Below are 25656 nucleotides of genomic sequence, written 5' to 3'. Positions count from 1 at the left end.
TCTCCTTTGTTGTGCATCTGTTTAGATCTTGATCTCTGCTTGGTTTAACTCTGGTAGTTTTGTTGAATCAAGAAATATATCTATTTGTTAGATTTTGCAACTTAATGTGGTACAGGTTTTTAAAATATTCCCTTATTATACTGCATATTTCTTTAGTGTCTGTTGTAATGTTTCCCTGTTCCTTTTTATTCTGTTAATTTGCATCATCTTTTTCTTTCTTTTGGTTGCTTGGACTGAGGATCTTGTTTATCTTCTTGAAGAACCTGTTCTTAGAGTCATTGAGCCTTTGTATTGTTTTCTTTGTTTCTATTTCATTAATTTCTGCTTTGATTCTTATTATTTCTTACTGTGTTCATTACTTTTCTGTTGCTGTGATAAAACATCATGACTAAGACAACGTATGAAAGTTTAATTTGGCTTATGGTTCCAGAGATTCTGTGATGGAGTGAAGGAAGGTATGGTGGTAGGCCAATGGAACAGCAGTAGAGACCTCACATCACAATACCTAAGTGAGAGCACAACATACTAATTCAAGAGTGAAATATCACTGTGCACCCCTCTTCCAGTGACATACTTCCTCCAGCAAGGCCACATCTCCTGCTCCTCCCCAAACAGCCACCAATCAGTGACCAAGTATTCAGATGCTGAAGACTTACTCTAACCACCACACTTAGAGTCTACTGGGCTTGGGTTTGGTTTGTTCTTGTTTTTCCAAATTCTTTAGTTGTATCACTAAGTCATTTATTTGTGTTCTTTTTTTTTTTTTTTTTTTTTTTTTTTTGGTTTTTCGAGACAGGGTTTCTCTGTGTAACTTTGCGCCTTTCCTGGAACTCACTTGGTAGCCCAGGCTGGCATCGAACTCACAGAGATCCACCTGGCTCTGCCTCCCGAGTGCTGGGATTAAAGGCGTGCGCCGCCGCCGCCGCCGCCGCCGCCGCCGCCGCCGCCACCACCACCCAGCCTTATTTGTGTTATTTATTTATTTAATGTAGGCACTTAGGGCTAGAAAATTCCCAAGCCGAGGTGGCTTGTGAACAAGCCTGGTTTATGGAGTATTGAGGTAGGCTTGTGGGTATGGCGTTGGCCACCAACTAGGAGAGTAGTGGCCAGGGTGAGTGTGATGGGAAAGGGAAGAAGTGACTTGCCCAGCAAAGGTGGCTCTTGGACAAAGAGAGTTGAAAACTGTGGGTCTGGATGTAATCTGATGAGGGAAGGAACAACAAAGGGAGGCAGCAGCTTACCTGGAAAGGATAGCTTGAAAGTAAAGAGCTCTTAAAATTAATTTTCAAGCCACATAGCCACGTAAATAGAAGGGATAAATCAGAAATGTCTAAATTTTCTTGTGGTCCTAAAATGGAAGGCACTGTTTCCCTGTCATGCCAACTTGGGGCCAAAGGAAGCTCATTGCTTTCCTCCTCTTTGCCCCACCTCTTCTCAGGAGTCTCTGATTTTCTCCTTGGTCACTCCATAGCCAGTCCTCTCTTACTCTCCCCAGCCACTGCACTAATTTCAAACTCTTAATGTCTTATGCTAGCTAAGTAATATTGCTCCGTAACTGGTCAGCAAGGGATTGGGGGAAAGCTCACATCCTTATGGAATTATCTATCTCTCCTTGCTACTTGACCATAAATTACTTGAAGGTATTTTTTGATCCCAAGAATTAGGTTAAAACAGGGCACTTTTAGTTAGGGGGTTTTCATTTGGTAGCTTAGGAGAAATGGGGTAGCGGGGAGTAGAGTAAATTGAAACTTGATAGATTTTGTACTACAGATAATCATTGGATATTCTCAAAGATAAAATCCATTAAGCCCTGAGTTTTTTAAAAGTGGTCATAACCACTTAAATGTGCTTTTTTAGTAAATCATTTTAACAAAAACTAGCAATCATGATAATAACAAATGAAGAAATTCAAATAAAGGTAATATTTTAAAAGTTTATGGAATCTAGGCTGTACATTTACAGTAATGCAATATTATAAAAATACTGGTTAGTAATGAAGCTTCACATTGTCTGTAACAAATTTCACTTGTCAATTGCTAGACATCATTTCACCATTAAAAATTATGGTATCAAGCCGGGCGGTGGTGGCGCACGCCTTTAATCCCAGCACTCGGGAGGCAGAGCCAGGCGGATCTCTGTGAGTTCGAGGCCAGCCTGGTCTCCAAAGCGAGTTCCAGGAAAGGCGCAAAGCTACACAGAGAAACCCTGTCTCGAAAAAGAAAAAAAAAATTATGGTATCATCTTTATTGAATTAGATATATGCTTTTCCAAGACTGTCCATTTTAAAATAATTAATTTTTGTATTAATTTGCAAGAGTTATGATTTTACCAGGAATTATCCAAAATGATGTCTCAGTAATCTCAGAGGACAGCAGAGGCCTGGGCACTGAGGCAGAGTGTCATATGCTAAGGAGGGAGCAAGCATGAGCGGGTGCTAGATGGTGAGAAAGCGCATCCAAACAAGCAGAGAGGTTATCCATAACAGACATGGCAGGAATGGGAGGCAGAAGGGGAATGGGCATCCTTGAGTAGCTACACAAATAATAATAGAAGCAGTTATTTAAAATCATGTGCCATGAGCCAGATACTGTTGTCCTCAGCCCCTTTCTGTTGATAATATTATAACAAATATTATCAATTCCCATTTATATATAAAGAAATTGAACTATAGAGAAATTAAGTCAGTCACCCATCATATTGAGCCAAGTGGTAGTGCCAAAGCCTGAATTTGAGTGTAGGAAGCAACATTTTTGTAGCAGCAACAGCCTAAAGAATGCTTAGATTGTTATAGGAGTACATACAGTCCCTGTTACAGTTGGTGTACAGACAGCTGAATGCTATGCTCTGTGGCTCAAAGAAAGCTGCCTGGTTATGCTGCACGTAATATCCATATTGCTTTTTGAATGCACAGTATATCAGTGACATTAGTCACCAGGCTCATCTATACAAGAACATGCTTTGAGTTCTCCCTGATAGTACCATCAAAGCTCAAACTGGTTAGGAATTTTAGACCCTGGCCAAAAGCATGACTGTGTCATACATGTTAATCTCATTGTATGAATGAGCAGCTTTGGGGTCCATTTCCATCACCAGTGAAACAGTAAGACTGGTGTCTTTGTGAATCTAAGGCAGCTATGCTTAGTAGTCAAAGAAAGGACCAAGAGCTGGGCAGTGGTGGCTCACGCCTTTAATCCCAAGGCCAGCCTGGTATATAAAGTGAGTTCCAGGACAGGCTCCAAAGCTACACAGAGAAACCCTGTCTTGAAAAAAAAAAAAAAGAAAGAAAAAAGAAAAGACCAAGAAATAGGTGTCACCCAAAGCAGAGCAGCTCTGGCCCAAGATGGCATCAACTAGGATTGTCCTTTGCAAGGAGGGAACATATATGATTTGTAGTTGAAAGTTTCTCTGGTCCCACTTGGCTCCCCAGTCCCATCTGGCTCTGCGGTCCAGTGTTTCTCTGGTCCTGCCTGGCCCCACGGTCCAGCAGCCACTTGTCAAATAATCACCCAGAGGCTTATATTAATTACCAACTGTATGGCCTATGGCAGGCTGCTTGCTAGCTAGCTCTTTCCTTTTAAATTAACCCATTTCCATTAATCTATGTTTTTGCCATGTGACCGTGGCTTTACCTGCATCCCATTACATGTTGCTTCTTGGATGGCAGTTAGGTGTCTCTTCCCATTCTCCTTTCTCCTCTCATTATCTCTCTTGGATTTTCCTGCCTGGCTCCATCCTGCCCTGCCAAAGCCCAATGCAGATTTATTTACCAACCAATGGGAACAGCATATATTCACAGTGTACGGAAAGACATCCCACACCAGTGATTCATTGTGGTTTTTCTTTACTCCTATCTTCCACTGTAGACCTGTCTGCAGACCGAGTAACTGTCATGCTTTGAACGTGTTAACTGTAACATTAACCAACGTTCTTAGGTAAATAGACAAAAGTATAAGATCTGTTCATGCCTGCTTGAGGATGGGAAAGCCTCCTTGAATGTCCTTCCTGTGGTTCACAGGTCTGCTTCCACCTAAGAAATTCCTACCCACAAGGTGCATCACCAAGTTTGCCAGTCTCAGTCCCAGGGGAGAAGGCAACATGGATTGCGTACTTCTAATGTTCTGCAAGGCATACCTGCTGCTGGTCTCCCAGAAAGTGATAAAATAGAGATTTTGACTCTTTCAGATTGACTTAAAAAATAATAATGTTAAGAGATCACAACCAATAATGTAAGATTTTAACTGTTGTTCTTTTCATCCCTTTGGGATTACAAAAAGGAAATCATTAATTATGGGGTATGTTTTGGGAAGAAAAAAATTTTCTAATCTGAAAATGACTTTGAATTTCTCTGGGAGGATAGGATTTCTTTTAGGGTCAATATAGACACAGCCCATTGTCCTGGCTTGCCTGCTGTTTTTGAAACTTTCAGATGCTGTGCATTTGTATAGCTTCAACTGTACGCACACATTTTTGTTATGGCTTAAGACACAATGATAAGGTTGCCTTTATTGTGTCTCTTCTACCACAGGACTGAATAAAGTATTGAGTATGTTTGAATATTTATTTACCTCTCCTCACTTCACAGAGTTTTGAACTCTTTAATGATATCAGATGACTTGTCTTACTATTTATTTGTTTTGATGTTACATGGCCAAGCATAGCAATCTTTAATTTCAGGTCGTATTAGATGATGAATCAAATATTGGCAGACTATAGCATATTTTACTTAGTCAAATAAATATAAACAAAACCACAAAAACATAACAAACAGCTGTAGGAATACACTGAGCATCTAGTTATACTCAGGCACTTGCCGTATAGACAGCCAAATGCCATGCTCTGGGGCTCAAAGAACAGTGCCTGAGTATGCCTGCACATAATATGCACCATTGCCTTTTTAATGCACATTGTACCAGTGAAAGCTGACATCTGCAATTGTTATTAAGATGAACATCTGGTTAGTTTCACAACTCCAGATACTTTCAAATTTGTTTCTGGAATGTGAAGAACATTCTTGAGTCTAAACTTTTTTCCTTTTACCCCCCTCTTCTGAAAACTGGGAACTTGAATAGAAATAATGTTCAATGTTTCAAATTTTAGATAGAAATGGAAGTGTGTGGAAAAATACTTTGAGTTATAATACAGTTATATATTTTGCTATTGTTAGAATTTTTTAAATGTTTTGCATGAAATAGAAACTAAGAATCTAGGCAAGAAAAGAAATGCTTGCTCCTAGGGTCTCTAGAATTTATTTGTTCAACATGTTTATCATGCATCTACTGTGTGACAGGGGTGGCCCAGAAATCTCTCTAAACCAGGGTGCCTGAGTTCTACAGCTTAGCTCATGAGCAGAGAAAGCAGACAGTGTACCATTTATTATACAGTACAAGAGCTGCAGGAAAATGATTTGAAAAGATTGTAGGAAGACCAGCTGCAGAAAGTAGTGTGTTGGGATCATCTAAATAGAGAAGATGCAGTTTGAGCCAAGATTTGGAAAAGATAAACAGGTAGCCAGCAATTATCTGGAGAAGCATCCCAGCATGGAACAGCTAGACTAAAGGTCATAAAAGGTGTTTGGCCTGTTGTACAACAAAGAAGCAATGTGAATGGAATGGTGTGAACAGAGCGATAGTAAATGATGAGACTCCTGATAATGGAGCCAAGGCTAGGTTGTACAGTGACTACAAATCACTGAAAAGAACTTGGGGCTTTATTCCTGGTAAAATGTGCAGCCACAGGGGAAGGTGAAGCACAGGATCTCTCTTGACCTAGTTTCAAAGCATTGAATGTATTGGGAGTCAGAGAAGGAGTATGGAGACTGTGAAGGGGCTTACTTTGATCTAATTTAAGATGATGATATTTAATGGTAGCAGAGTGATGATAAAGGTGTTGGTAGACATGAAAAATCTAGGAATACCCCTCTCTCTCTCTCTCTCTCTCTCTCTCTCTCTCTTTCTCTCTCTCTCTCTGTGTGTGTGTGTGTGTGTGTGTGTGTGTGTGTGTGTGTGTGTGTGTGTGTGTGTGTTTTATCCTAACAGAGCCAACAGAATTTTCTGATAGGCCGATTATACTTGATGACATAAGAAAGGATTCCAGTTGCTTCCATGGTTTTGACTTAGCATGGATGGAGCTGCATTATTTGAGGTAGAGAAAGTCGTAAAGGCAGTCTTGGGAAGCAGCTGTGAGATGAGGTGTTCAGATGGGGAATACTGGTAGTGAGATAAGTCTTATACTAGTAGCAATGCAAGGGTACAGATGGGTGTGTTCCTTCAGAGTCTGAGTGGAGATCTGGAGCAGAGCTTGGAAGAGTAGCAATCTCAGTACTGGAAAGGCTGCACTCATCGTGGAAGCCAGAACACAGTCTGGGAGAAACTGCACACTTGGGAGGTGGTAGCATGATTATTTGCTGTTAGAGATGACAGGAACTTAGGATGTGGGCTTTTCTTTGTTGCATAATGTTGTATGACACTGTTCCTGGGGACACAAGAATGAAGTCTGTCAGCCCCAGATAGAGGAATGACAACAGACCAAAGTACGGATACCTCCAAAGTTGGGCTTGATGAACACAAGAGCAGAACTGATTCAAAGACAGCTGCATCGCCAAAGCCGACTCCTGCATGGTGACAGCTCAGAAAAGCTGGGGACCTGGGGCTCATTACAGGCAGCCGCACAGTTCCAAGAGTGCCCTTTCCAGGTGGCTCAGGTGGTCTGGCCATCTTCCAGGCAGATCTACTGGTCTGCTTCTCCCAGGAGGCACAAGCTCAGCTCTGCTGAGAGTCTCTTGGCAGTCCTTGTAGTTTAGTGTGCTTGAGAAGGGAGGAGTCTGTTTTGTCTCCTCAGTTTAGGGTCCTCCAGAGATCCTGGGTTCCACCTCCTGAGCTCCACAGCTCCCCTGTTTGACGGAATATTGAACCTCCATTTTGAATTTTCCATGTCTTGACAGTTTCCTCCAAGATGAAAGGTTTTATCTAGAAGGAGGCTGTTACATAACATATAGACGTTTAATTTTATATTTTAATTGTGTATGAACATGACAAAATATATGCAACATTTATTTTAAAATATCTTCCTTTATTATGCTACTCTGTACCCTTCATCTGCCAAAATCTGACATCTTACAAATGTGAAGCTCCATATTGTTTAAACAGTAACTCAGTTCTCAGCCTTCCTTAAAGCTGTGACCCCCAACCATAAAATTATTTTATTGCTTCTTCATAACTGTAATTTTGCTACTGTTATGAGTCTTAATATAAATATATGTATTTTCTGATGATCTTTTGAGGTTTTGACCCACAGGTTGAGAACCTCTGCAATAACTTGCCGTTTCGACCTCTCCTCCTCAGTTCTTGGCAACTTCTGTTCTCCTTTTGATCTTTATTGATTTGACTATTTTAAGTCTTTAGTATAAATAAAGCTATATGATAGTTGTCTTTTTGAGGCTGATTTCTTTTACTTAGCATAATGTCCTTAAGAATCATGAACATAGTAGCCTATATAAAACTTTTCTTTTAAAGACAGAATAACATTCCATTGTACATATAACATTTTTTATGTATTAAATCATCTTCTAATGGACATTTGGGTAGTTTCCAGTTATTAGTTACTGTGAGTAATGCCTTGAAACTGGATGTATGAACATGGGGGTATATGTTTTTTAAAACAAACAAAACAAAGCAAAAACCCTGTAGTATGTGTACTTTGTGATTGCCATAGATTTTCTTCTTCTTCATGTAAGTAATTTACAAACATATTTTCTTTATAACATATTTGAATGCTATACTATGTAGGTGGCAAACATGACAGTTCTTATTCATTGTCTTACCTCATCCTGTTTCAAGTTCCTAGTTACATTTGTCTTGTTACTTCCTTTCTCTCTTCATTGATTTATAGGTTGAACATTCCAAATCTATATATTCAAATTTGAGAAAATCCAAAATGTCTTAGATATCTTAGAAGGAGTCAATTAAACAAAAATAGATGCTATAAAAATGCCTCTTGGATTCTGGAGCATTTCAGATGTTCAGAATGAAGATACTCAGCCAGGAAAGCTGTGTAGACCTTCCACAACTGGGACACTTCAAACATTTAGAATATATTCAACATATGTATCTGTTGCATCTTATTTCTAATACGGCTTTTACAGCATATTAGACTATCACAAATGCAGTTATAAACATTTAGAACATAGTTTGACATCCTCTGAAATAAATTTCTAACACCAGATTTTTTTCTCTGTAGTAAGAATTTGTAAACTGAGTTTTATAACCTTAATGACATTATTATTATCACTTTAAAATGTCCTTAATTTCTTAGCCAAGGCCTTTTAGCTAACACATGAGATATAGTGCTTTTCTACAATCTGTCAGAGAAATGAAAACAAACTTAAAGGGTCATAGGAGAAGTCTGATCAGGGCTGGGTATATAGCTCAGTGGCAAAGCTTATGAATTCAAGTTCAGATCCCCAGCACCTACATAAAACTCTAGGCATGGTGGTGCACACCAGCACTGGTGGGAGGAAGCAGGCAAGTCCTGAAGGTCCTCTGGCTGTTCAGTCTAGCTGAAATAATAACTTCCAGACTCAATGAGAGACCTTTTCTCAAAGAACATGATGGATGGACCTCCCATCATTGCTAGAGGAGACAGGCAAGTACTAGTGGCTGCATATCTAGTCAGTCAGTCTAGATGCAGTGAGTTCCAGACTGAGTGACAGATGCTGCTTCAAAGAGGAAGGTAAATGGACTGGCAAGATGACTCAGCAGGTAGAGGAGATTGCTGCACAAGCCTGACAACGTAGCTGCTTAAGTTCTCTGCATGTGCCTACAAATGTGTGCTCACTCCCTCACACAGAGACAATGCTGAAAACAACTGGCAAACACCCCACCCCACCCCACCCCCACCCCCGCTTCCCAAGTGACCAAGGTAAATGTCACATATCACATATTAATCGTGCTAAAACAATAGAGTGATGTGACGACATGACAGTGAGAACATACCATGAAGAACTTTCTGAAGGACATACTCTACAAAATGCCCAACAATATTCTTCAAAAGGGCTGAAGCCATGCAAAACCAGTGGAGTTGAAGTATTGCTCACAGATTGGTATGTATCAGAGACAGTGATCACTACAGCACTGTGATATCTGGACTGAAGTTTGTGAGAAAAAAAAAAGATGTACATAGAAAATTAGTGGATTCTAAATAAGAGCTAACATTTAGTGTTATAGGAAAGTTTTCAAGAAATGTACCACATTATATGAAATATTAAATATTTTATTGATAAGTCATTTTAGATGAGAATCTATGCACAACTCCTTTGTTCATTTAACTTTTTTAAATGGGGTTTATGTTTGTTTTTTTTACTGTCTATGTACTTCTGAGCTTCTACTAAAATTGCTATAAGAAACTTCTTCTGTTCTCTTAAGTACATATAAAATTTCCCACAACACATAATAATCAAAACACTAAATGTACAGATAAAAACAAAGAATATTAAAAGCTGCAAGGAAATGAGGTAAAGTAATATATAAAATCAGACCTGTTAAAATAACTCCTGGTTTTCACTAGAGACTCTAAAACCCAGAAGAGCCTGGACAGATGTTCTACAAACTCTGAGAAACCAGAGATACCAGCCCAGACTACTATACCTAGAAAAACTTGAATCGCAATAGATGAAGAAGAAAGAGCATTCCATTAGAAAACCATATTTAAACAATGTCTGTCTACAAATCCAGCCCTACATCAACTTAAAGAGGCTAACCATACTAAGAAAACACAAGGAGTAAATAATCTCAGAAGAACAAATCAAAAGTGGGAGTAAAAATCCCACACCACAACAAAATACTGGGAATCAAAAAACAATGCTCATTGATAATTCAGCACCAATTGTCTTAATCCCCAATTAAAAGACCAACTAACAGATTGAATTAGAAAACAGTACCTCTCTTTCTGATACATCCAAGAAATATATCTCACCATCAAAGATAGATATCATCTCAGGGTAAAAGAATGAAAATGCAAATAGACCTAAGAAGCAAGATAGTGTTAGCCGTTTTACTATCTGACAAAATAGACTTTAGTCAAAAACTAAGCAGAAGAGATAGGAAATGACACTATATACTCATCAAAGGAAAAATCCACCAAAAGAAAATTGAAATTCTTAACGTCTATGTACCAAACACAAGGGCACCCAAGTTCATAAAAGACTACTACAGCTTAAATTGCATATTGACCTTTTTCACACAGTGATAGTGGGTGACTTCAATACCCCACTCTTGTCAATACACACATAATCCAGACAAAAGCAAAACAGAGAAATCTTGAAGCTAAGTGACATTATAAACCTAATGGACCCAACAGATATTTATAGAACATTTCACCCAAACACAAAAGAATATACCTTCTCAGCACCTCATGGAACTTTCTCCAAAATTGACCACATACTCGGTCATAAGTCAAGTCTCAACAGATATAAGAAAATTGAAATAACACCCTGAATCCTATCTGACCACCACAGATTAAAGCTACATATCATCAACACCAGAAACAACAGGAAGCTGACAAGTTCATGAAGACTGAACTCTCTACTGGATGAAAAATAGGTCAAGACAGAAATTAAGAAAGAAATGAAAGACTTTCTAGAATTGGATGGAAATGAATATACAAGCATATTCAAACTTATGGGACACAATGAAGGTAGTTCTAAGAGGCAAGTTCATATCACCAAGTGCTTACATTAAATAAGTAAAGATCTCATATTACTAACTTAACAACACACCTAAAAGCTCTAGAAGAAAAAGAGATGTCTCACAAAAGGAGTCGACAGCAAGAAATAATCAAACTCAGGGCTGAAATAATTAAAATAGAAACAAAAACAATACAAAGAATCAATAAAACAAAGAGTTAGTTCTTTAAGAAAACCAGTAAGATTGTCAAGCCCATATCTCATGTTTGAATCTTAGATTGTCTTTTAATAAAAAACCCAGAGCCAGATATCAGGGTAAAAGCTGAAAGATCAGAGAAGTAGAACAGCCAGCCACTAGTTCTAACCTCTATGAAATCCTCAGACTAAGGAGAGTAAATTCCTGTTTCCTTGTGCCTTATATACCTTTCTCTGCCCAGATATCACTTCCTGGGCTTAAAGGTGTGTACGCTTCCCAGTACTGAAATTAAAGGTGTGTGCCACCACTGCCTGGCTCTGTTTCCAGTGTGGCCTTGAACTCACAGAGATCCAAACAGATCTCTGCCTCCTGAGTGATAGGATTAAAGGTATAGGCCACCACTGTCTAGCCTCTATGCCTAATCTAGTGGCTGGCTCTGTCTCTGATCCTCAGGCAAGCTTTATTAGCATACACAATCTATCACCACATTTTCCCTTTTTTTTTGCCTAAAATAATAAAAGAAGGTTATAACTAATATAATAAAAATTATATATAATAAGTATAATAACAATATACAATATATATAATCAAGAGTTACACTAACAATGTCCAGTCAATTAGCACTTGACAGATTCAGAGAAAATACTCCATTATTTATCCTATTTTAGTGAGTCCAAAATGTACCTAATTCACTTTCTGTCCTAACTTGTATTACCAATACAAAACTGTCTTTTGATGTCTTTAAAGCTTAAACACTTTATACCTCTTTAGTGAGTTCTTTTCTGAATTTGTTAGCAAGGAAAACTATAACTCTCTAATCTTTAACTCCCTCAGAGACCCAAGAAGGAAATAATGTTAACTGATAAAGCAGGAAGTGCAAACAAGCTACTTCCAAAAAGGGTGAGAAATGACAGAAACAGCTGGCTGCCTGCACAGTCACCCAAGATTTCTCTGCAACATTGGGGCATCCATCTTAGGCCTACAGTCTTAGCATATCTGATAAACTCATCTGTGAAGCAAGGTTTTCTAAAGAGCCTTCCTACCTTGTCTTGGCAAGGATCAACAGTCCTTTTTTTGTGTCCTGTTTGTCCATTTTGGACAGCGTACTGTCAGCAGTTGAGGCAAGGGCACTTTCTAGCCCAGTAGCTAACTTTTGCCACCAAGAAAGTAAACTCCATAAGGAGTTTCTTCAATGCCCATCATCTTCTCTGAATTGGATTAGTGCTGCCAGGAGCAGACATGTCTCAAAGTCATTAAAAAAAAAAAAAAAAAGAAAAAAATCTGTGTTATTAAAACATCTTAAATGCCATATTCTGTAGATCTCTGAAGTGTTTGAAGATGACCTGTTAATCTAAATATATTTCTGTTACCCTTGAAAACATACCTCATATGTTTGATACCTAAAGTTTGATTGTAATGACTATTAACTTGCATTTCTTATATCTCAATTAGTTAGTAACAATAACTTTCAAGGACTAGCAATTTGCATTACATTGTCAAATGAGCTGTATAGGTACAATACCTTGAACAAGATTAGAAATATATGTACAGTATTTTTTAACAAAATCAATCTCAAATTTGTATCAGTATACATACTTTATATACAATATACAAAAAATCCAATCCAGCCGGGTGGTGGTGGCACACGCCTTTAATCCCAGCACTCAGGAGGCAGAGCCAGGCAGATCTCTGTGAGTTCGAGGCCAGCCTGGGCTACCAAGTGAGTTCTAGGAGAGGCGCAAAGCTACACAGAGAAACCCTGTCTCGAAACCCCCCCCAAAAAAAAATCCAATCCAATGTAAAATATTGAAAACTGGTAGTTGCCTTTTAAAAGTAGAGTCAATAATCTACCTTTTTGTCTTATCATATCCATATCCTCTCCTTTTTCTTTTCAGAGTAGATTCAATAATCTACATTTTTATCTTATATCCATATTCTTCCATTTTTCTTTTCAGAGTAGATTCAATAATCTACATTTTTATCTTATATCCATATTCTTCCATTTTTCTTTTCAGAGTAGATTCAATAATCTACTCTTTTATCCTATCATTTCTATATAATACATTTCTATATCACATCCCCCTTTCTTCTTTTAGAAAGAGATTGAATATGACCAATAACAATTTTTAACCAACTTCTAAACAAAGACAAACATCCATAATCCATTTTTTGGAAATGTGGGCCTAGTTTTCTAGGCTACTTCCTGCTGATTGGGGGTGCTGGTAGTCTCATGGGGACACAAAAAATTTAGGATTATGGTTGTGACTGGAATAGTCTGTGAGGCTGTATCATCTCAGCTAGCCATCTCAAAATTGTCCTGAGCAGTTTGTAATTTAAATCTGATCTTTGGGTGGTGTTTGTCAACTTAGTGGTATTATCATCATTCTGATGGAATCATTGTTCTGGGGTTCCATCATCTTTTTGAAGACATCAAAGGTCACTGTTAGGCGTGGTCATGGTTCATTGCAGAAAATCTTTTTCATGGAACGTTTTTTCTGGATGATTTGTGCTTTTTCTTCAGATGTCTCACTTGTCCAGTGTTCTTCAGATTTTGTAGCCTTCATTCAACTGAAAGACAAAAATAAAACCCTGCTTCAACCCTAACTTTGGGGACATTACCTTTTGGCAAGTTATATCTGACCGTTTGTTAGTTGTATAAGTTAATTTATACAATGCTGGTTGATGACTATCACCTCTTCTAATTAAGGAGCCTCTCTTGTTCAAATCGAACCTTTATCAATTTTGATGGTAACCATAGCTTTTCTTCTCCTGTAGAAAGAAAAGCAAAACCTTGTCCCCCAACGTAATACGCGTAAGTAAGTTTTGCAACTCTGTGGGCTTGGTCCCGGGTTTCAACACCAAAATGTGAGTTTTACAACTCTGGGGGAAGGGTATCCTAACTATTTGGGGAGTCAGGTGACACCTTGAGCTGCTAGGACAACTCTGACAGCTGGAGCTGCAATGAGACAGCTCAGCCCTGGAGAGCAAGGTATCCTGGATACCTCGATCTGCTAGGACAGGTCAGCCCTGGAGGTATCCTGGATACCTCGAGCTGCTAGGACAGGTCAGCTCTGGAGATATCCTGGATACCTCGAGCTGCTAGGACAGGTCAGCTCTGGAGGTATCCTGGATACCTCGAGCTGCTAGGACAGGTCAGCCCTGGAGGTATCCTGGATACCTTGAGCTTCTAGGACAGCTCAGCCCTGGAGGGCAAGGTATCCCAGATACCTCAAGCTGCTAGGACGACTCAACCCTGGAGAGGAAGGTATCCTGATACATCGAGCTGCTAGGACAGCTCTGACAGTTGGAGCTGCAATGAGACAGCTCAGGCCTGGAAGGGAAGGTATTCTGACTGCTCAGGAGAGTCAGGCCTAGAGCTGCTAGGACAGCTCAGTATGGAATGGTATCTTGACTGTTCAGGAGTCAGGCTATACCTGGTGTGATGGGGGATGGTCTCCCCACAGAATATAGCAATCTGAGCTTTGCTCAGTCCCCACTTAAGGGGGCTTCCTAGCAGAGCTCTGCTTCTTCTCGGGCCTAAGATGTTACTTCTTTTGCTTCACTCTGCAAAAGAGGAAAACCCCTGCAGAAATGTAGTGATCGCCTGGTGAAAAGTTGTTACTTTTTCAGCTCCCCCTTGCTCAGCTCCCTGAAGAATAGCTCAGCAAGGTTCTTCTGTTCAGCTCTCTCTTGCTCAGTCCTATTAGGGACATTTCAACAAGATTTTTTCTGCTCAGTCCACTATGGAATGTCTTAACAATCTTCTTCTCTGCACCGGCAAATGAAGATCTTCACACCCAAACCTCTTTTGAGAAAGAGATTTATTTGGGAAGGAGGAGTCCAGAAGAGAGGCTGCCTCTATGAGTGTGGAGAAAACAGCCCACAACTGAACAGGCAGGGTGGTTTATATAGGATCTCTTGGGGGTGGAGTCAACTAGGGATTGATTAGTTTTTTCTGCTCAAGGATTGGTTTGTTTTGTGGGCTAGGACCAGACATGGCCCTGATTTCTGAACAAACTGTTTGTTTCACTGGCCTTTCTTGGCTTTTTGACGCTACCTCTAAGGCCAGGGCACATTTCTTTCACTGGCTCTGATTCTAGGGACCAAGAGTGTTTCTTTGGCACTGGTTTCAGAGTCAAGGCATGTTTCCTTGGTTCTGAGTTTGGGGATAAAGTGTTCCTTTCTCTGGCTCTGGTCCCAGATCCAGGCTGTATTTCTTTCCCTAGTTCTGAGTTCCAGGGTCAGGGAGCTTACTTTCCTGTTCTGTGATTGGTTGGTTTCACTGGTCAGTTGGCTAGGGGCAGAGATGGTTCTGATCTCAGAACCAAACTGTTTCCTTCACTGGCCTTTCTTGGTTTTTTGACTCTACCTCTAAGGCCAGGGCACATTGCTTTCACTGGCTCTGATTCTAGGGACTAAGAGTGTTTCGTTGGTACTGGTTTCAGAGTCAGGGCATATTTCCTTGGTTCTGGGTTTGGGGATAAAGTGGGTTTTTTTTCCTCTGGCTTAGGTTCCAGATCCAGGTTGTGTTTCTTTCACTGGTTCTGGGACCAAGGTCGGGGTGGGTTTCTTTAGCCAGCCCCTTTTCCCTACAATATATATCCTGGTTTCCATTCTGAGGTCAGTGCATGTTTAAAATACATAGGCTGATTTAATTCTGTAGTGTTTTTCTTTATCCAGTGTCTCTCTGCAGCTGTTGTTCCTTTCTTATTAGCATTGAGAAAATTTAAAGTTAATAAAGCATTATGTAATCTATTCCTGGGGTGTTTTGTTACCCTTTTCTGTTTATTTAGCATATCCTTTAGAGTTCGATTTGATCTTTCTATGACTGGTTGGCCTGTGGGTTTGTGTGATATACCTGTAACATGTTTTATATTGCAATAAGCAAAAAACTGTTTCACTTTACCAGAGACACATGCTGGAGCATTGTCAGTTTTAATTTGTACAGGTATACCCCTGATGGCCATAACTTCTAGCAAATGAGTGATTACAGAATCATCCTTTTTGATGCAATTGCCCATTGAAATCCTGAATAGGTATCAATGATGTGGTGTACATATTTCAATTTTCCAAATTCTACAAAATGAAACATCCGTCTACCAGATTTCATTCCTCTGAGTACCCTTTGGATTACATCCTGCTGGTAGTGGGGCTTGATTATATAAAGAACAATTAGGACATTTCCTTATAATTTCCTTAGCTTGCTGCCAGGCTATGGAAAAATCCTTTTTGAAACTCTTACTATTGACATGATTTTTTTTTTTAGTAAATTCTGATGCCTCCAGTACATTTTCTATCAATAGCTTATCAATCTCATCATTACATTGTGCTATAGGGCCTTGGAGACGTTGTTCGAATCTTAGATGGTCTTTTAACAAAAAACCCAGAGCCAGGTATCAAGGTGAAAGCTGAAAGATCAGAGAAGCAGAAAGAACTAGAGAAGTCAGCCACTAGTTCTTACCTCTACAAAATCCTCAGCCTAAAGAGAGTAAGTTCCTGTTTCCTCACACCTTGTATACCTTTCTCTGCCCAGGCATTACTTCCTGGTATTGAATGTGTGTGTGTGTCCTTCCCAATACTGGGTTTAAAGGTGTGTGCCACCACTGCCTGGTTCTGTTTCCAGTGTGGCCTTGAACTCACAGAGATCCAGAGGGATCTCTCCCTTCTGAATGATAGGAATAAGGGTATGTGCCACCATTGTCTGGCCTCTATGTCTGATCTAACAGCTAGCTCTATCTGTGATCCTCAGGCAAGCTTTATCAGGGTACACATTATATCAGTACACATATCCAAATTAACCATAAGCCCGAGAGCGAAGATTCAAGTTGAAAAAATTAGAGACAAAAAGAAGAACATAACAGCAAACAGAGAGGAAATCCAGAGAATCATAAGACATACTTTAAAAACCTGTGCTGCACCAAATTGGAACAGCTAAAAGAAATGGGGGCACTTTTCTTGATATATATGACCTACAAGTTGAATCAAGATCAGATAAGCTGTTTAAATCGACTTATAAACTCCTACTGAAATAGAAGCAGTAGTTAAAAATCTCCCAACCAAAAAAGCCCAGGGTGAGATAGTTTTAGAGCAGAATCTTACCAGACTTTTAGAAAAGGATTAACACCAATACTCCTCAAATTATTTCACAAAATGTAAAAAGAAAGAACATTGTCCAATTTGCTTTATGAGACAAGTTACACTGATAGTTCAACCGCATAAAGATTCAACAAAGAAAATTACAGATCATTTCCCCTTATGAACATAAATACAAAAATACTCAATAAAATTCTTGTAAATTGTATCCAAGAACACATCAAAAAGATCATCCACCGTGATCAAGTGGGCTTCATCAGGGATGGTTCAATGTAATCCACCATATAAACAAACTGAAAAAAAAAAAACCAAAACTACATGATCATCTCATTAGATGCAGAAAAACCGCTGACAGAAATCCAACATCCCTTCATGATAAAAGTCCTCAAGAGATTATGGAAGCAGGGACATACCTCAATATAATAAAGATAGTTTACAGCAAGCCCATAGTCAACATCAACTTAAATGGAAAGAAACTCAAAGCAACCCCACTAAAATCAGGAACAAGACAAGACTGTCCACTCTCTCCATACCTATTTAATATTGTACTTTAAGTCTTTGCTGAAGCAATAAAACAACTGAAGGAGATCAAGGGATAAAAATTGGAAAGGAAGCCGGGCAGTGGTGGCGCACGCCTTTAATCCCAGCACTCGGGAGGCAGAGCCAGGCGGATCTCTGTGAGTTCGAGGCCAGCCTGGGCTACCAAGTGAGTTCCAGGAAAGGCGCAAAGCTACACAGAGAAACCCTGTCTCAAAAAACCAAAAAAAAAAAAAAAAATTGGAAAGGAAGAAGTCAAAGTATCTTTATTTGCACATGATATGGTAGTGTACATAAGAGACCTAAAAATTCCACTGGGGAGCTATTCCACCAGGAAACTCCTATAGCTGATAAACACTTTCAGCAAAGTAGCTGGGCACAGAATTACCACACAAAAATAGCCTTCTTATATGCAAATGACAAACAGATGGAAAAAGAATTTGGGAAAACAATATCTTTTATAATACTCTCAAATAATATATCTTGGGGTAACTCTATGCAAGCAAGTGAAAAACTTGTATAATAAAAACTTTAAAGCATTGAGGAAAGAAATATAAAAATATACCAGAAGATGGAAAGATCTCCCATGCTCATGGTTGGGTAGGATTAGTATAGAAAGATGCTTACCAAAAACAATCTACAGATTCAATGCAATTCCCATCAAAATTCCAACACAATTCTTCACAGATTTTGAAAGGGCAATTTCAGTTTCATATGGAAGCACAAAAATCCCAGGATAGCAAATACAATCCTAAATAATAAAAGAACTGCTGGAAGTATCATCTCAACTTGAACTACAGAGCTATAAGTATAAAAACAACATTTGTACTGGCATAAAAACAGACACATTGATCAATAGAATCAAATTGGAGACTCAGACATAAATCCACACATTTGTGCACACCTGATTTTTGATAAGCCAGAAATATACACTGGGATAAGGACAGCATCTTCAGCATATGGTGCTGGTCAGACTGGATGGCTGCATGTGGAAGAATGCAAATAAGTCCATACTTTACCACCCTACACAAAACTCAACTCCAGTGGATCAAAGACATCAACGTAGGGCCACATACACTGAATCTGGTAGAAGAGAACGTGTGGAATAGTCATGAACTCATTGGCACAGGAAAAGACTTTCTGAACAGGACACCATTAGCACAGGCACTAAGATCAACAATCAATAAATGGGACCTCATGAAGCTGAAAAGCTTCTGTGTGGCAAAGGACACCATCATTTGGACAAAGCAGCAGCCTTACAGAATCGGAAGAGACTTTTGTCAATTACACATCCAATAGAGAGCTATTATCTCAGCCACATAAAAATTTAAAAAACAAAAACACTAGACATCAAGAAAAATCCAGTTAATAGATGGGTTGCAGGGCTAAATAGAGGGTTCTCAGAAGGTGAAACACAACTGGCCGAGAAACACTTACAGAACTGTTCAACGTCTTCTGTCATCAGGAAAATGCAAATCAAAATTACTTTGGGATTTTATCCTACAACAGTAAGAATGGCCAAGGTCAATAAAAAAAAAGTGACAGTCCGTGTTGGCGAGGATATGGGATTAGGGAACACTCATCCATTGCTGGTGGAAGTGTAGACTTGTATAGCCGTATGGAAATCTGTGTAGCAGTTCCTCAGGAAGCTGGGAATACTACTGCAAGATCCAGCTATAACACTTTTGGGCAGATACCCATGGTACTCTACATCCTACTATAGAGACACTTGCTCAACCATGTTAATTTCTACTCTAGTTATAATTATCAGAAATTGGTAACAGTTTAGATTTCCATCAGTGGATAAATGGATAAATAAAATGAGGTACATTTACACAATGTAATGTTTTCAGCTGTTTAAAAAAAATGAAGTCATGAAATTTTCAGTTTAATGAATGGATCTAGAAAAAAAAATTCATCCTAAGTGAGATAACCCAGACCCCAAAAAAGGAAATATGGTATGTATTCACATATATATGGATGTTAGCTGTTAACAGTTAGTTAATAAGCAGTCTATAATCCATATCACCACAGAGGTTAGGTATAGAGTAATGACTATTGGGCATGTATTGAATCTCTTTAGGTGTGGGAAATAGAATAGATAGTTATGGGTGGATGGGGGAAGGAGTGAGGTGGGTGGAAATGGAAACAAAGAATCCAATATTGAGGATAAGGGAAGACAGGGTCAAAGGACAGCTAAGACTAAAGGCCATTTGTGGGGTCCTATGCAAACCTAGTACAGCTGTAGCTTCCTAAAATATATAGATATACAAAGGTAATCTAAGTGCAATCCCCAAATAATGGAGAGATGGACCCCAACTGAATCTTACTTCGTCACCAAATAAAGCTTCCAGTTCCAGGAATGAGATACTTCTAGTTGTTGGCCAAAGTGGCCCCCAAGGAACTCCCAAACAACCCAGACTATTACTAAGGCTAAATGCTGGTCCTCAGAGTGAGATGCACTCCTTTGCTACTTCACAGGCCGCTGCTGTGTCTGTCAGAGCCAGTTCTTTATTATAGGTCATGTTGGAATATAAGATACCTGTAGTTAATGTGGAATATTTCTGGATATGAGGACCATTTAGTTTTTGTTACCTGTTATCTCCTAAGCACACAAATAAAAACCGTCTCCCAATGTGAAAAGGCTGAGGCAGTCACAAAAAGAAAGGCTTCATTTTATTGTTACTCTCCAAGAATCAAAACAAAGTAGCTCATGAAATGTTGCAAGTTCTGCGAGCTTTCTTCACCGTGGTCTATGTGGATATGTGGCTGCTCAGGAAGCCTGTGCCAGGCTAGCCCACCTCCAGAGCAGCCTCTCTGCTGTGCACCTGGGGAGGATTCATCGTGTGTGTGCTTTGCTACTACTTTTGTTTTAAATAACTTTAAAAACAGTGTTCTTTGTCCCTTCTCTTTGCATCCATGTTTTGCGATTGTGGCTGAAGGTTGGGAACTTGTTTGAAACACTAGTCTGATGAAGTTTCTAGCGATGGCTGATCTGTAACAATGAATTGATAAGAAAATTGACCTCTTATTATAAAATTTTGGGTGCATCCATAATAGGTAGTCTGTAGAAATAGAGCATTTGTGAAACCTGTCATACTGGATAAGCTTATTATCTAAAAATATGCACCTAATTTTGTAAGATACAGCTTGTTGCTAAATACGCTAATTGTTTCTTTTTAATTATGTGACTGTAGTGGTCTGTTAAAGACTTCTGTTTTTGTTTTTCCAACTGATAAAATGAAAGTGTGAGTGTCAGAGAGAGAGAGAGAGAGAGAGAGAGAGGGAGGGAGGGAGGGAGGGAGGGAGGGAAGGGAGAGAGAAAGAAAAAGAGAAGGAGGAGAAGGGAAGAGATTTATTAAAGTTGCTTATGGTGTAGTCAGTCCACTTAGTCCAACAATGGCTGACAGAAAGGCTGAAAATCTCGTAGTTGTTCAGTCCTTGATGCTGGATGCCTCAGCTGATGAGACTTTAGTCAATGTCAGAATTCTGAAGAAAGAGGTTCTAATACCAGCGAAGGAATGTCCCAGCAGTAGGCTAGATGAACTTGCCGGTAAGAGTAAGAGCAAGCAGGCAAGAGCAAAAGCTTCCTTCATCGCTGTCCTTTATGTGGGCTGCCGCCAGAAGGTGTGGCCCAGATTTAGGGTACATCTTCCCACCTCAAATGATCCAGTTAAAATCTCACACATGCCTGCAAGCTGCTTAGGTTTTACTTGATTCTAGATATAATGAATTTGACAACTGAGATTAGCCATCACAGCCCACTTTTAGCTTTTATAATTCAAGGCTAAAGCTTCAGTCTTCCTGCACCAGAGTTGAAGTTTAAGCCTATGTGAAAGTGTCTCCCTCTGGTTTACATTGAGCTGTGTTTTTTCACTGATTCTGCCCCCAAGCTATCCTTAACTGAGACCAAAATAGACATCTTTAGACTGTTCCACAGTTCTATTGTCTTAAACACCCAAATCCCCTTAAAGCTTGGCTTACTATGTATTTGAAGTACAGACTTTGCTGCCTCCTTGGTTTTTCTAAAAATATGTATATGCCTATCCATCTAATGATTTGAACTTCTAGCTGAGCATGGTGGTGGCTCACATGCAATTCCAGCATTTAGGAAACAGAAGTGTGTGTAGGGGGTGTCTCTGAGTTTAAGACCGGCCTTGTCAAAATAGAAAGCAGGCCAGCCAGGATTACATAATGATATGCTGTCTCAAACAAACAAACAAATAGGGATTTTAATAGCATTCTATCAAAATTTTCAATAATACTAGTTTTGCTAAATAATGCTTAATCCATATCAGAGTTACACCTAAAGGTGTCTGTGGAAAGTCACGTTAATTTCCGTTTTATCCATGGGCTGTCTAATAACTTCTCAGATTATACTTGAAACTTCTTGTTTTCTAAAATCTGCTTAATGACTAAATTTCAAAGGGAGCACAGAAAACAAAGGAGTCATGGTTTAATATATATTGTTTCATCACTTGTGTTAAGTGGGAGTCTGAGGACTCAGTGGCTGTTTGTTGGACTTTTCAGATTTAAATTTGTTCTGAATCATTTTAAGGTTTTTAAAGACCTTGAATAGTTTTCACTTTAGATATTTGGATCATGCAAAAATGAAACTTCCTTTCATAACAATGGCTCCTTAAATATACATGTTTTGTTCCAGTTATAATGAATTTCTGTTTTTTTTTTTTGGTTTTTTTTTTTGTTTTGTTTTTTTTTTTTTGTTTTGTTTTGTTTTTTGTTTTTTTTTTGTTTTTCGAGACAGGGTTTCTCCGTGTAGCTTTGCGCCTTTCCTGGAACTCGCTTTGGAGACCAGGCTGGCCTTGAACTCACAGAGATCCGCCTGGCTCTGCCTCCCGAGTGCTGGGATTAAAGGCGTGCGCCACCACCGCCCAGCTGATAGAAATTTTATTTTCTCCTGTTTGGAGTTTCTTTTAGTGTTAATATTGCCATGTCACATGCCCCCAATTGACTCTATTTATAAAGAGAAAATATTGGCATGTGACTTTCTAAAAGTCTGAAATTCAGCATATAACTTGTACCAAAAGCTGAATAGAGGACCATGTTTCTCCCTTTCTGCGTTTCATGTTACATTTCAGGGTTTTGGGGTCTTAAATACATGTGACAGTATACGTACAATCTCAGCATTGCTACAGCATGGGCTACTCCTAGCAAATGTTGTGGATGTTATGTGGAAACTAATGCATTGGAGAAAAGGAACACATTGGTTCATTTCACTCCAAGACATTCTCTGTAGTCTCCATGTCACTGTCACAGTTATATTTTCCTGTGGTTCTTTTGAGTAAATTCGTCACTGACTGGACACTAGAATATCACATAGCAGCTACATTCTGTCCTTTCTGCAGACAGAGAGAGTTCTTTATATAGAAGTCTTGCTTCTATGTGAATATGAAGCTTTCTGAAGCACACAGAATGAGGTCTTCCCCAGGAAAAGCTGTCAAGGACAGGACATATGTGACAAGTGTTTCTAAGGTCTTGCAACAATGTTTTTAGTTGGTCAGAAGAACATTAACTTACTAAACAAAAGTTGTGCTGTATCTCTGTATTTACCTTTTCTTTCCCTTTAAACTCTAGGCATCTATACCTGTCCAAAGGTCAGTCCACCTTGTACGACAAGCAACACAACCACAGAGGCTCAGGGAATAAATGGGAGGACACCAGCAAAACGCTCAGCTGCAAGTCCAAAGCCACAAGGTTTGTAGTCTGGGGCTCTGTGATTGGTCAGGTTTAAGAATCTGCAGAGAAGAATGAATAAAGATAATTTGAAGTATCAGTATGCCTGCTCAAGTGAAGAGCAGTATTTGCTCTGCTCCTAAAACAAGATATACATTCTTTATTATGATGCTTTGCATGTTACTGGGTTGCTTTAAAATTTCATTGCTAAGCTTTCCAAAAGAAATCTTTAAAATGAATGTAACATGTAACCCACTAGATTATGGAATTCTGGCTACTGCTGTGTTCATAGTGTATCAAAAGATATTGGGGTCCAGCCCCTAAATAACCTTTTCCCAGGGTTCTAGAAGAGACGTTACCAGCAATAGGAATTAATCTGAGGGATACTCAAATGAATCTACGTACACAAAGCTCTTTAGTCCATTGATTTATTCTTCTTTGTCACCTATGCTCCAGGAGCCCTGGTATATAAACACTTAGAAGTAGTAAGTCTCTTTCCATCCCAAGTCCAGCTTCCAGGGGTCAAAGGAAGAGGTGAATGGATGCATCCAAATAGCAGTTATACTTACAATACAAAGGGGGGGGGGGTGATAAAAGAAGGTGGGGTCAACAAAAGCCTGAAATTGGTTGAGAGATATTGAAAAGGATATTTATGTTCCCAAACTATAATCTTAAAAGTGGCTAGGAAAAAATGTTAAGAGTCTACAATGTTAATATAAATCATGAGTAAAATAAAAGTGCCTATATGTCTTTAGGGCTTTAACTGTCTCAGTATAACTCGGCTGTGCCATTTTCTGGCAGGGCGGGGGTATCTAGGGAGCTGTGTCACAGCTTGATTTACCTGGTATGCAAAAAGCCCTTTTGTTCTAAGTTAAATGTCAAAAGTGAAGTCTAGAGATACTACTAAGGCTGTGTAAGAAAGGAGGGTCTGCTGCACAATGGAAAAAAGAAAGCATCTTCAACAAATTTTGCTGGCATAACTGGATGTCAACATGTATAAGATTGCAAATAGATCCATATCTGTCACCAAGCACAAAACTCAGGTCCAAGTGGATCAAAGACCTCAACATAAATCCAGTTACACTGAACCTGATAGAAGAGAAAGTAGGAAGTAGTCTTGAATACACTGGCACAGGAGACCACTTCCTAAATATAACACCAGTAGCACAGACACTGAGAGAAACAATTAATAAATGGGACCTCCTGAAACTGAGAAGCTTTTGTAAGACAAAGGACATGGTAAATAAGACAAAATGGCAGCTTACAGAATGGGAAAAGATCTTCACCAACCCAACATCTGACAGAGGGCTGATCTCCAGAATATATAAAGAATTCAAGAAAACTAGAAATCTGTAACACAAATCTTAAAAGGTCTTATTCATAAAAACCTGGAGCCAGATATTGGGGTGAAAGCTGAAAGATCAGAGAGATAAAACAAGCCAGCCACAAGTTCTTACCACTAGGAAATCCTCAGCCCAAGAGAGAGCTACTTCCTGTATACCCACACCTTATATACCTTTCTGTGCTCTGCCATCTTATTTCCTTTCTCTACCCAGCTATATTACTTCCTCTTTCCGCCCAGCTCTATCACTTCCTGTCTGTCTGTGAAGACCTCTAGACCTCTATGGTTAACCAGTGCTGGGATTAAAGGTGTGTGCTACCACTCCTGGCTCTGTTCCCAGTGTGGCCTTGAACTCACAGAGATCCAGATGAATCTCTGCCTCCCAAATGCTAGGATTAAAGGTGTGTGCTACCACTGCCTGACCTCTATGTTTAATATAGTGGCTGGCTTTTTCCTCTGATCCCCAGGCAAGCTTTATTTGTTAGAGCACAAATAAAATATATCTACATTTCCCCTTTTTTATCTAAAATTTAAAAAAAATATAACTAATATAAGAAAAACTATATACAATAAGTATAATAACTATATACACTATGTACAGGCAATAAATATATCGACATTGTCTAGTCCATTTGAATTTGACAAATTCAGCAAATTCCATTATCTATCCTATTTTGGTGAGTCCAAAATGTACCTGATACACTTTCTGTCCTAACTTGTGTTACCAACCAAACAAAAACTATGTTTTGACGTCTTTCAAACTTATACACTTTACACCTCTTTAGTAAGTTTCATTTCTGAATTTGTTAACAAGGAAAACTGTAACTATCTAATCTTCAACTCACTCAGAGACTCAAGAAGGAAATAATATTACCTAGTTAAATAGGAAGTGCAAACAAGCAACTTCCAAAAAATGTAAGGAATGACAGAAACAGCTGGCTGCCTGGACAGTCACCCGAGGTTTCTCTGCAATGTTGGGGCATCCATCTTCAGCCTACAGTCCTAGCATATCTGAAAAACTCATCTGTGAAGCAGGGTTTTCTAAAGAGCCTTCCTACTTTGTCTTGGCAAGGATCAGCAGTCCTTTCTTTTGTGTCCTGCTTGTCCATTTGGACA

General features: G+C 39.1%; 1 protein-coding gene across 1 annotated transcript in view; it reads left to right on the top strand.

Annotated features, from left to right (window-relative positions):
- Fgd4 (FYVE, RhoGEF and PH domain containing 4) overlaps positions 1-25656 on the top strand; it is a 129625-nt gene that overhangs the window by 13981 nt on the left and 89988 nt on the right. The window contains exon 2 of the mRNA XM_059277045.1: positions 23100-23219. Coding sequence (XP_059133028.1) covers positions 23100-23219 — 120 coding nt within the window. The remainder of the gene's footprint in view (positions 1-23099; positions 23220-25656) is intronic.

Source organism: Peromyscus eremicus, chromosome 12, assembly GCF_949786415.1.
Source record: "Peromyscus eremicus chromosome 12, PerEre_H2_v1, whole genome shotgun sequence".
NCBI lineage: Eukaryota > Metazoa > Chordata > Mammalia > Rodentia > Cricetidae > Peromyscus > Peromyscus eremicus.
Note: the sequence above shows the minus strand (reverse complement) of the source record. Positions and strands in the feature narration are given on the sequence as shown.